The 13,323-nt window shown below is 38.8% G+C and overlaps 1 protein-coding gene across 3 annotated transcripts in view; it reads right to left on the bottom strand.

The window, feature by feature from the left end:
• Nucleotides 1–770: 770 nt before the first annotated feature.
• The window catches only part of NGR-A35 (neuropeptide receptor A35), a 150,549-nt gene continuing 137,996 nt past the window's right edge, over nucleotides 771–13,323 (bottom strand). The window contains exons 7-9 of one of the 3 annotated variants that reach the window (XM_089736719.1): nucleotides 11,049–11,217; nucleotides 5,142–5,263; nucleotides 771–4,303 (exon numbers count right to left, since the gene is read on the bottom strand). In XM_089736719.1, coding sequence (XP_089592845.1) covers nucleotides 4,082–4,303; nucleotides 5,142–5,263; nucleotides 11,049–11,217 — 513 coding nt within the window. In that variant the 3' untranslated portion in view covers nucleotides 771–4,081. Of the gene's footprint in view, nucleotides 4,304–4,980; nucleotides 5,264–11,048; nucleotides 11,218–13,323 lie in introns of those variants that run through there. The other 2 variants (XM_089736720.1, XM_028183152.2) reach the window with 2 other exon arrangements.

A 13,323-nucleotide genomic window follows, 5' to 3' on the forward strand; every position in this document is an offset into this window, starting at 1 on the left:
CCAGGAGGGGTGAAATTTGCTAACAGCTGCCCGAGCGCATCCGAAGGACACCTAACAACTCAAGGGCAGCTGCTTCGCGAATGAATCTACTACCGGATCGGAATCGCAATTGAAAATTTGTGATTAATAATTGTTAATTAGCTTGAACATTATTTTGAAGTTACATTACTGTGAGTTCGATAGGATAAGAAGCTAATAGTACCTTTTGCGAACGGCTTTTCTGTCTGAGGATCGAGATTATCATTGAATAGTTCATACATAGTTTACTGGTGGTAGGAGCTCCACACGGTTAGGTACCACCACCCCGCTTATTTCTGCCGTGAAAGTAGTAATGCTTAATTTAATGCAGTAATTTAAGATTTGTAGGTTTGAATTAATTTTAAATCCTCCTCCGCCTCATGTCGTTTTCCTGATTACTGAGGTTCGTGACTCCCCCGCTGCATCAGTTTCTCCCATACGATTTCCCTCCATCTACTGCGATCCTTAGCTTCATGAAGAGCATTATAGAAGCTTATGTTCAGAGAAGATCGTAATTTTAAATAAAAGACTACAAAATTATCATTAGGTATTTCAAGTGCATCCTCAAAAGTGATACGCGATTTTTAACTTTATGTTCTACACATTTCTAATGTGGTGTCTTCTTTTAAGAATGTAACTATATCTACTTTGGCATATTTTAATTTAATGCGTACCATGTGTACACCATATGTATTTTAATAAACAAAGAAATTACATAAAAGTTTAATTCAGCAGAAGAAATAAAGACCCGATTGCTAAGTAATAAATTACTTTATTGACTAGAATAAATTTGATACATGTTTAATTAGAATTAAATTATAACAATATTTACAACATAAAGGGAAATTCTAGAGATTGTTCTTAACAATTTAGAAGTTATACTTCAACGGCATTATATATATAAAGATACAGTTGATGATAGTGATACACAATACGGGGGGCTAAGTCGGTGCTCACGGCTCGTCCAACTAGGCTTGACCCCCTGACCCACTGACCCCCCGACCCCCGGGTAAGGGACGCATAGAGCGACAGATGCTTCCAATTGTCGAAACCTTGGGTATATTATAGAATTTTTTACAGGTGGTAGGACCTCTTGTGAGTTCGCGCGGGTAAGTACCACCGCCCTGTCTATTTCTACCGTGAAGCAGTAATGCGTTTAGGTTTGAAGGGTGGCGCAGCCGTTGTAACTATAGTGAGACCTTAGAACTTATATCTCAAGGTGGGTGGCGCATTTACGTTGTAGATGTCCACGGGATCCAGTAACCACTTAACAACCAGGTGGGCTGTGAGCTCGTCCACACATTTAAGCAATAAAAATAAAAAACGCATCAAAGGGGAATGCCCATTTCAGGCCCAAAGCGGACAATAGAGTAGAGAAAAAATACTTAGTGCATTAATTTTGTCATAAATAAATATGCATTTACTGTCTTCCAAATAAGCGCCACTACAGTTTACAATAAGTAGTTTAAAAAAAGTAAATCTGTTGAAAAAAACAAGATTTTTATTTTTGCGGGAAAAATATTGCCAGCATCAAAACCTTTTACGTATTAAGTAAACTTTTTAAGTATATAATAAAAACATATAAATAAATCATTTTAAGTATTATCATTAATCAATCGATTTTAATCGATTATAAGCACATAAAATAACATCAAAGACACCCATTGGACTTTAACTTGTTACTGAGACCTTAGAACTTATATCTCAAGGTGGGTGGCGCATTTACGTTGTATATGTTTGTGGGCTCCAGTAACCATTTAACATCAGGGTGGCTGTGAGATCGTCCACCCATCTATACAATAAAAAAAACTTAACTTGTATTGTTATTTAAATATGTACAACTAAAATAAAAACATAAAAAATAATGTGTACTCGTAAAAAAAGATTAAGAAATAAATCAATTAAGGTTATTTAAAAAAATGATCGATATATGAATTTCATGAAATTATTTTTCTTTATACTGACAACACTGATTTTAATCTGACTGACTGACACTTCGCTCGCTGCTTGTGCTTGCATTCAAAATTGATGTGTTTTGATTTTTCTTCGATTTATGTTGCTTTTATCAATAACGTATCATACTCCGACTGAAAAACATTGTGTGAATTGTGGTTTTAACCTGACCGATATTTAAAACCGTGTATATGCTCTCCTGTGCTATTTTTAGATGATTTACTAATTGTGTATGAAGATGAAGAAAATATAGATATTTAAAGAAGTATGTGTGTTTTTTATACCTTAATAACTACAATTGGATAAAAATACATTAGGAACATCTTAAACATTAAAAAAAGAAAAGTTCTTGAAGTATATAGAAAATTAACTTCAAAACGAGTTTTTATTTTTATTATATTTTTTATAATAGTGGCGTCAATTTCAATATATTTTTTAGATATCTAATACATTTAAGAATTTGAATCAGTCCATTTTTATAGTAATATTTGATGTCCACCTTGGGCCTAGCACACTATGGAGAGTGGGCATTCCCCTTTATATATCCAAAAAAGCTGCACCTTATTAATTTTAAAATTTGAATACATTTACAACTATTTTAGACCAAATTACTTTCCAATTACAATTCCTTACTTAAATATGTAGATTTAGTCATGCTATTCCTATCAAAATACAATCTCGTACTGGCCCTGAGCCCGCGACCACTCCGCCAGGTGGCCGAAGGTGGGGTCCATGTGATGGCACTCCCACCTCACACCTTGGCTTGAAGTGGCTTGGCACCAGGTAATTCTGTTCCAATGGGTAGAGCTGTCGACTTACACGCGAGCACACATGAGCACTTCAACCCTACATGTACAGACTATTCTAACATATCCGTCTCAATGTGCTGACCGCAGCCAGATTGGTGTCCTTTGCACTGACGACAATAGAGACCACGTTGGGTGAGTCGTCTGCGGATACCCAGGAGAAGTTCGTGCTTGATTAGACAATATTTTTTAAGTTTAATTTAAAAGGATTGTGTGGTTTTGTGAAACCACGATAGAAGTGAAACTTTTTTTCACATTATAGACATTTAACTAAATATTTTTGGAATAATATTCCATTAAGGGTATAATAATCATTAATCTTAATTTAATATGCAGACGAAATAAGTTAAATAATAAAATCAAGCACTCAAAATCGGACTATAGGCGCCGCCATATTGGCCTTGGCTGCTCTGACGAGCGTCTTTCACTTTATCCCGACTCCGCGGCCGACCGTCCCGCGACATGCGACACACAGACGAAAAAGTTTGAGACGATGTAATAAAAGTTTCGCTAATTTGAATAAAATTATATTCGATTTCGGACTACAAGTGCTCTCGCCCAGGGCTGGCCTTGTCGCAATAGGACCCATAGCCAATACATATATACTCGCTCGAGAATTTCTAAATCTCGTTTAAAGAGAAACATTTCATACCTACATTTGTATCCCAATTAAAAAAACTAGATGTATTGTTTTATTATTTGTTTCTTTTTCCACCATTTAACCCGTAATATAGATGTAAAAGTGAGTTTTTTGTTAGTTTTTTTCAGGTTCATGCGTAGATACACACGCAGTTAGACGCCCAGAATAAAACATAACGCACGTATCAGAGAAAAAAGAACTGTACTTTCAAAAAGTAATAAATTGTTTATTTTCACTTATTCCTTTACTTTGGTACTAATCTTTTGTCCAGTTCAAACTTTAAACTGATCAATTTGATGTAGTGATGGCCACGGACACTGTTCTTGTAGATTCAAGGCTCGCGGATGTTCCGCTGTAGCCGGAACCCATAAATACCACAGCATACATTGTGCCGCCTTCACGTTTAACTATTCCAGATAATTTAGTTAATTGTCAAGAAACCTTCCAGATAAAATGGACAATCTCCTAAGACTATAGAATTTTACGTCCCTTGATCTAAAATGCCAACATCTCCAAAAAGCGAGATTTCAATTAACTTAAAGACAAGAGTTATTGGTGTTATAAAATATAGAAAATTTTCTATTACGTTGGAGCTATAGATAAACACCGGTCGAAATATGAATTCTTGCTACGCTGTCAACTTAAGAATAAACGATGCGATGTTTTAAATAAACTGTGGCTTGACGGCGCGTACGCCTCGCGCGTCCCCCGCGTGTGCCCCCCACGATCCCCCCGCAGGCCCCGCGTGCGACCCCCACGGTGCCCCCGCGTGTGGACCCCGCGCACCGGACGGGCGGCTGGAACCCGGCTGCGAGTGGCTGCGGAAGGTGACCGTGGTGCAAGTGCGGCCGCTAGACGTGTTGGACTTTTGACGTAATCCTTGCATCTGCAACCAGAAGTCGACGATCTTAGGGAACATACGAAAACGTTCGCATCGGGGACAAAATGTTCAATTTGCTTCTATTGAGTTCTTTCTAGTTAGCGGTAGGCAGTGGCTTGGCTCTGCCGCTGGCATTGCTGAAGTCCATGGACGACGGTAACCACTCACCATCAGATGGGCCGTATACTCGTCTGCCTACAAGGGCAATAAAAAATAGTTTCTGTGCTTGTTAAAGATCACTGAAACGAGTTTCATTTTGTTAGACGTCAGTTATAAAACGTGATGGCTATATAATACAATGTCTAATATATAGTCTACGTGATGACGGTTATTATTATTATTCATATAAATAGCTGTTTCTTTGTATATTATTATTATTTTGCTTTTTTATAAATCACCGTGAATAAAATAAAGTTGATAATTTTGTAAAGTAGTTTATTTTTTATTTTTATCAATAACAAATTCATTATAAAAAACGTATATCCGAATAATTATTTTCTTTTTGCCTCGAATAGAACTTAAAATTAATATTTTTATAATAAGGAACTTCGTTCCTATCCGGTGTTCCACGACACCACACATCTTTTTTTTAATGTTAAAAGAGGCATGATCTCTAAGATATTATGTTCTGAGCCGCCGACAACCAGCCACTTCTCGATGACTAGGTTATATATACCTCTCTAAGTCAAAGGGCTCTAGTTCAATTTTCAGCCTCACTGCTCTCATTCCCTTACCCTTCTCTAGCCTTCGAAACATTGGCTGCAAAACACGTTAATACAATTAGTGTTAGTGGAGAGTTCCAGTAACTCGTTAGTGATAAACGACTGAACGTGTGTGAACTCACATGGAAATGAGTATTAGAGTTTATGTTACCAGGATCGTGACAAATCAGCTTGCGCAGGGAACGCCTGAAGTTGCGCGTCATTAGGCAGTACACTATCGGATTGATTGCCGAATTCGCGTGCCCTGGAAAACGTAAATAGGTTTCTGATTATCAAATCGGGAGACATTAGAGGCGTCAGTTCCGATGTGCGCAGTTAGGACATTTCAAAACTGAGCCACCCTTTGTTTGTCTATTACTAATATTATAAAGAGGAATGGTTTATTTGTTTCTATTGAATAGGCTCCGAAACTGCTGAACCAATTTGAAAAATTCTTTCACTGTTTGGAAGGTACACTATTCCCGAGTGGCATAGGCTATAAATCTTTTTTGAAAAAAATTTGGGTTCCTTACTAAAACTCCAATAATGTAACCAAAGGTGTAAATAAAAAAATTCCTAAAACTCTTTACATCGCGTGCCCTGCGAAAACTATTGATGATAGAACAAAATAATGTAATACGACTTTGTAGAACACATCATTATTTACAAAAAGTGTCGCTACAACATATGTCTAACTATTATAGTTATGCCGCAAATATCGTTGAAATATTTGTCAAAGACCCGAGCGGAGCCGGAGCGGGCCGCTAGTAAGCTAATACTTTTGTAAGCGGTTGACCTAAATATTACAAACAGGCTTCAAGAAAATGTCAAAGAACTACATATTACGAATCCGCACAAAGATTGTTTTTGCAAAAACCAAATTTGCCTTTATGTTTCTGATGTTGAAAGTATTGTCAATGTGAGTGGCATGAAGAGGGTTCGGCTACTTTGCTTTTAGTTTCTATACCAATATTTTAGAAGCTGAAAGAATTTCACAGTATTATAAATCTCCAAACAGAAGTACACCTGAATATTGAAATTTGTAAATATTACCCCTATGAATTTTTATTAAAATCACGATATTGCACAAAGGTGCACTTTCTTTCAAATGACCGTTTCTAAGAGTTTTGCACTCACTATATGCATATTTCTTTCAGTTTGTTTTATCACGAATTACTTTAAATCTAAACTTTTGATTTAAAAGCTTAATAACCTTAATATATTTACATATACGGCCGTCTGGTGTAGTGGTAAGTGACATGATCACTACACAAGGGGGTCGCGGGTTCGAATCCCGCCAAGGGAAGATATTTGTATGATAAATATAAATATGTCTTTTCCAGGGTTATGGATGTATATTAAATATATGTATGTGTATAATAAAAATATTACATTTATATCCGTTATCTGGTACCTGTAACACAAGTTCTTTACGAACTTACCACGGGACCAGTTAACGTGGGACCAGTTAACCAACAATATGTTAAAGAAAAAAAAAAAAAAAATGTATGTGTTAAAAATTTAACGATTTCATAGTGTCATAGTGTCAATATACTTTTGTTATTTTTCTAAAATGATTTATAAATGTCTAAATTATAAACAGAATGACAAATTGAGTAAAACGTGGTAATACGTGTCCGGACAATGTCAATATCGATACACGACGGCAACCACATACCATCATGCATATTTCTAATTCTTATCCGGATTATTCCCTTCTTATTAAACTTACAGGAATGTTCCTGTAATGGTATGGGCGTACCATGAGAAATTCGGATGAGCGATTTCCAAACTCGTTAGGGATAAAAAGTGCGCAGACCCCAATTAATAAAAATATTAGATATTTAAAAATCCTTCCACATATCTTCTAAAATATAACCCGGACTCGACGACTATCCGTAACATATTATTTGGCACCCACTAAAAGGAGAGCTGCTCTTAGATTTGAAGAAAGGCTCGAAGAAGAACAATATATTGCCTGCATAATGAGAAACATATTAACAGTTTATTTGCTCAACCCCTAGACGTTGTTGGAAATTAGCCTTTATGTCCGACGACATAAGTAATTGACAAAACGTTATATAGCTAAAAATATGAGAAAGGTATCATGGTAGTTAAATTTAATTAACTGCAAAATAAAGAAGGCAAAGTATTTCAAAACTATTTTCATCTTGATGTAGTGAAATTCGAAACAAGAGTCCTATTTTCAGCTTTCAATATGGAAAGTGCTTCTTCAGTCTTGAAGTAATAATTGATTGCCTTCCCGGTAACCATCTTTGCCGAACCCGTCGCTTACGACGAAGGGCTCGGCGAGTAAATTAACCCATAGACTGAGTTTCACTGAGTTTCTCACCGGATCTTCTCAATGGGTCGCGTTTCCGATCCGGTGGTAGATTCTGCGAAGCACGGCTCTTGCTAGGGCCAGTGTTAGCAACACTCCGGTTTGAGCCCCGAGAGCTCACCTATACGCTAGGATAAAGTTGATATAGCCTCTCACGGCTATCAGTATAGGTAAAAAAAAAAACATCGCCTTTGACAGGAATAAAATCACCTATACTAATTTATCTCACGACCGTTATCGTAAATTTGTTTCGAATTTCACAAAATTCAGTTTATTATACATGAATTTAGTGAAACAAAATTGACATCAAGTAGATTTAAGAATCAAAGGATGCATTAGTCAAATGAGTAACTCAAAATTTAATTCGCTGAAGGACTGCAATATAAATTATTTATTTGGAAAGATGTTCCAACTGGGAGTGTGCCGGGCGGTGCAGTGAGGCGGAGCGGTCGCACTGACGGACTCCGTGCTCAGTACAACCGATTAACAGAGGGAAAATATTACTCCACATCGTGTAATAAAAATCAAACCCGCAAAATTATAATTTGCGTAATTACTGATAATAGGATCTCTTGCGAGTCCGCGCGGGTAGGTACCACCACCCCGCCTATTTCTGCCGTGAAGCAGTAATGCGTTTCGGTTTGAAGGGTTGGGTGGCGCATTATTTACGTTGTAGATGTCTATGGGCTCCAGTAACCGCTCAACACCAGGTGGGCTGTGAGCTCGTCCACCCATCTAAGCAATAACAAAAAAAAAACAATTAGATTGCTTAGGTCGAGATTGAGCGATGTCCAGTTTCGGAGTCATTTGGAAGGTAAAGCCAAATTGGCCTCTAAAATGTTGGGAGTTCTCAACAGAGCGAAGCGGTATTTCACGCCTGGACAGAGACTTGCGCTTTATAAAGCGCAGGTCCGACCTCGCGTGGAGTACTGCTCTCACCTCTGGGCCGGGGCTCCCAAATACCAGCTACTTCCATTTGACTCCATACAGAAACGGGCTGTTCGGATGGTCGATAGTCCTGCTCTCGCGGATCGCTTGGAACCTCTGGGTCTACGGAGGGACTTCGGTTCTCTCTGTGTTTTATACCGCATGGTCCATGGGGAATGCTCTGAGGAATTATTCGAGATGATTCCCTCATCTCCTTTTTATCATCGCACCTCCCGCCATCGGAGCAGAGTTCATCCATATTATCTGGAACCGCTGCGTTCATCGACAGTGCGTTTCCAAAGATCTTTTTTGCCACGTACCATCCGGCTTTGGAATGAACTCCCCTCCACGGTGTTTTCCGAGCGCTATGACATGTCCTTCTTCAAACGAGGCTTGCGGAGAGTTATTTATGGTAGGCAGCGGCTTGGCTCTGCCCCTGGCATTGCTGACGTCCATGAGCGACGGTGACCACTTACCATCAGGTGGGCCGTATGCTCGTCTGCCTACAAAGGCAATAAAAAAAAAAAAAAAAAAAAAGGTTTTTCGTCAAAAAGAACGCCTCGACTTTCGCTTGATGCCATTATTACGCAACCATGGATCGATCGGCGTATGAGCTATTTTAATCGATAATTCATATAGTAGAGAAAAAAAAAGTATAGAGATTAAAGAAAAATGTAGTAATCAGCAGGAATTACGTAGGTACTTCACGTTGTGATTTCATGATCTTGAAAGATGCATTTTTAAACGTACCACTTGTAAATTGATGTTTCAAGGCAATACACAAAATCAATTTGAAACTTAGTGTATTTTAACTAGCGTAGGTTTGTTACATCATACATTTCATGACGTTACAGATTTTAGGCATGTTCTAGTTATGTAAAGTGTCAATAAGTTCTGTGACCTATTTCTAGAAAAATAATACAATACTAGTTGGGTAAATATAGTTTATTAAATCAAATCAAATCAAAAAAATTTTATTCAACATAAATGAAAGTACATACTTGTTGAACGTCAAAAGAACTACCGCCAATTCACAAGAACTAGCCTCCGTCCTGAGAAGAATTGGCAAGAAACTCAGCGGGCATGTTTTTTTTTTCTTTTTTTTTGATAGTAGATTTTTTTTAAATATAAAAAAAAATACAATGATTATTATAACGTAACAATTACTACAATATTGAAATGCCCGGAGCGAGCAACTCATTCCCACTTTGTGCAATCTTCTAGATAATCATTGACTTTATAGTAAGCTGTATTGCACAGATGTTTTTTAATAGTTTTCTTAAACCTATGTAGGTATATGTAGGTTCTGAACATCTTAAACGTCTTAATCGGTCTTAACTCAATATATTTTTTCATTTTGTAGCGTTAATTTGGATGAATAAAAACCGTGTGTTCACTTAGATTGCCTTCATCTGCACTGCGTACTGACCAAACCTAATTGGACAATCAACTATTTTCCATGAGATTGATACATCAAACTTCATTCCGGAACAAGCCCGGAGTCCTGTTAGCTAATCAGTACACAGACCCATTTCAATGAATGGCTCCTTGTCTTCATCTCATCTGCATAATAATATTACGCGGGTATCTTGTTATGTTAACCACGAGTGCGTGTTGTCAGCGGGGGGAACATGCGGCTTGTATAATATGTGGGGGATTGAGAATGGCATCTATACTAATATATAAATCTACAGTGGTGTTTACGGATGTTCCGTTATGACTACTGAACCATGCATCCGATCGACTTGAAACTTGGAATCCATGTAGAAAATACATGTACTTAATGGATAGGCTAATATTTTTATAAGTATTGGACTCCCTAATAATAATGACAATAAATAATAATGTTATTTTTTAATTCCCAGCGAAGCGGGCGAGTACGGCTAGTTTTAGATATTTTTAACTTATTGACATGTCCACATATGACAAATGGACAAGAAGCTGACAGTCCGACCGGAGGGGAGCTACTGAAGCTGATAGAAATTGTAACGTGAGAAAGTTGCTTTTCAGAATAAAGGAGTTTCTTAAACTTAATGAACCAATAAACGGTACTAGAAACAAAGAAAACATACTGTATTTTAATTTTTTTTTATTGCTTAGATGGGTGGACGAGCTCACAACCCACCTGGTGTTAAGTGGTTACTGGAGCCCATAGACATCTACGACGTAAATGCGCCACCCACCTTGAGATATAATTTCTAAGGTCTGAGTATAGTTACAACGGCTGTCCCACCCTTCAAACCGAAACGCATTACTGCTTCACGGCAGAGATAGGCAGGGTGGTGGTACCTAACCGCGCGGACTCACAAGAGGTCCTACTACCAGTAATTATGCAATTTATAATTTTGCGGGTTTGATTTTTATTACATGATGTTATTCCTTCACCGTGGAAGTCAATCGTGAACATCAATAGATAAATTGGTACCCGCCTGGGATTCGAAAACCGATGCATCGCTCAACACGAATGCACCGGACGCCTTATCTTTTAGGCCACGACGAAAACAATCCGAAAAGTTGTTAGCGTGGTTCTTGGAGAACCTAGTTCATTGAATCAATCACTATTTTTGTGCCATAAGTACTAATGGATTATTTTATAAAATCACAAATTAATTTCTAGTTACTGTAATATATTCTTGTATAACACTGTACTATTGTGTGTGGGGGCGAGTGGGGTGCGAGTGGGGGTGAGTGGCGGCGAGTGGGAGCGAGTGGGGGCGAGTGGAGGGTGAGTGGGGGCCGAGTGGGAGCGAATGGGGGCGAGTGGGGGCGAGCAGGGTCTCACCCAGCAGCAGAGTGTAGGGCAGCACCAGCGAGACCGAGTCCACCTGCACGGCGTTCACGTCGACGAGGAGCTGCAGGATGTTGTACGGGAGCCAGCACAGCGCGAACAGGACGGCCAGTAGCAGGAGGATCAGCGCCACACGCTTCCTCTCTCGCACCAGCCGGAGGCGCTGAAACGTTACCGCTAGTTAATTATTTACCTTGGACCAGTAGATGAACTCAGAGTCCTCCACAAGCCTGCAATATCTTCTGACGTTGACATTTATGTACTAACGATAGATACTCTTAACTTAGCGGTAGGCAGCGGCTTGGCTCTGCCCCTGGCATTGCTGAAGTCCATGGGCGACGGTAACCACCCACCATCAGGTGGGCCGTATGCTCGTCTGCCTACAAGGGCAATAAAAAAATAAAAAATACTCATATTCACCGTGAGTGATTTTACTGCCAGTAGAGCGTGCCTAATTGACTATTTCTGCAGCGAAGTGCACAGCGGTGAGAGACTCCGACCGTACGTCTAAGCATGAGTGACGTTGTGTCGTCTACGTGCTCCTAACAACTTAGCACCAGGTGAGTCATACGCACGTTCACAGTTATGCAGTAGATATATAAATGAAAATTCGATCAGAACGTCAGTTCCAAAGTGTACGGCGATACAACTGAAAATGAGATACATGTTGTCATGTTCACTTTTGCAAGCACATTTAAAATGGAAAGAAGTCGTTGATTGAACTAACTTTAATTATGAGACCTAATTATTATTTTTTCTCCTACCTACGCCGAAAGTTCGGTTTTCCTCCCGCTGTACAGGGAAGAAAGTGTAACTTTTTCTCCCTGGGCATAAGTGCGCATGCGCGTTAGTGTCTACGTCTGCTCTCACGCACCTAAAATTCTCCGCCATTGTTGTGCTCGGGTAATTTGCAATATTGTGTTTAGTGTAAAAGTGAAATAAACAAAAGGCAATAAAATTTAATAGTGAAGTTACAACAAAGATGAGTTCATCAGACAGCTCTCATTCGATTATTAGTAGTTAATTTAAAAATTAAAAAACAGTTAAATTGTTTTTTTAAGAGTACAGGGGGGCTGCGCCCCCCTACCCCCGGCCAGGGCTGCGCCCCTGGACCCCGGCTCGGTACTCCACGAACTTTCGGCCTGATAGGAGAAAAAATTGTATGTGCATCGCGGGAGAAAAGTTGGACATTTCCTCCAGCGTGTTTGCCACGCCAATTTTACACGCGGGAGGAAATCTCCAAAATTTTATCCCTTGGTGCACAGTGTACTATTTTATTACCCCTGTAGGCAGACGAGCATACGGCCCACCTGATGCATGTGATATTGTCGGATATTGAAATTTTTTTAAATTTTGTCTGGGCTGGGTAAGTTGACCTGGGTAGATAGCGACCCGTGTAGTCCCCAGACTGCATCAGGTCGGCGGTGTGCCCGCCTGCCTACCAGAGCAATAAAAGTATTCATACAACAATAATTCCGACCCGAATCCACGCTCCGATCGTAAACGCCTTTATGACTCGTAAAAACACTTTTAATTTCTCTATATTATTATACCTGATTTTATGGTGGAATGAGGAGTTATAAAAATGTTGTGATCCGGCCAATAATTTGAAGGAAATATTTTAGTTTCTTCTTGTTTTAGCCCAGTGCCGTTATTATTGTATCACCAAAACAGTTTGGTCAAGTTGTGTGCGTTGTTAATTCATAAGAATAACACAGTCTGAGATCGACCTCACAGTCAACGTCGTCTCAACACGTTAAGTTGTTGCCCGATATCTGTTCGTTCAATTAAACAGGATGATCGTTATGCCTTTTATTGAACAACCAGCACAGGCAATGATATAGACTTTTGATGTACGACTAAGCAAAGAAAAACTTATTCAAATTGGTATTGCTTGTATGTTGATAAATGTTTGTCTTTCGTGTATTTTACTGTGAATTTTTATTTAAAACAAAATCTTTTTTCATTGCCAACTCAAAGTCAAAGAAGTCAATGTTAAATTACATTGACTTCTACGTTATTAATGCATATATCAATATACACAGTACATTTCTATGCAGCGTGTATTTATAGGCACTCCGAGAGTCATTTTACATCAACATTATTTTCGCTAACTGCGTCGTGCCTATTTTGTACTCGTAACGAGTACACTGACCCGGGTTATTATTGTAATTACCCTGGTCTGTTTCAGCCGCTAATTGAACGCACATTCCCGAGTCGACTGTGGAAATTGTACTAAATAAATAAATAAAACGTTAAGCTGAGATAT

This window comes from Bombyx mandarina, chromosome 22 (genome assembly GCF_030267445.1).
Source record: "Bombyx mandarina strain Sakado chromosome 22, ASM3026744v2".
NCBI lineage: Eukaryota > Metazoa > Arthropoda > Insecta > Lepidoptera > Bombycidae > Bombyx > Bombyx mandarina.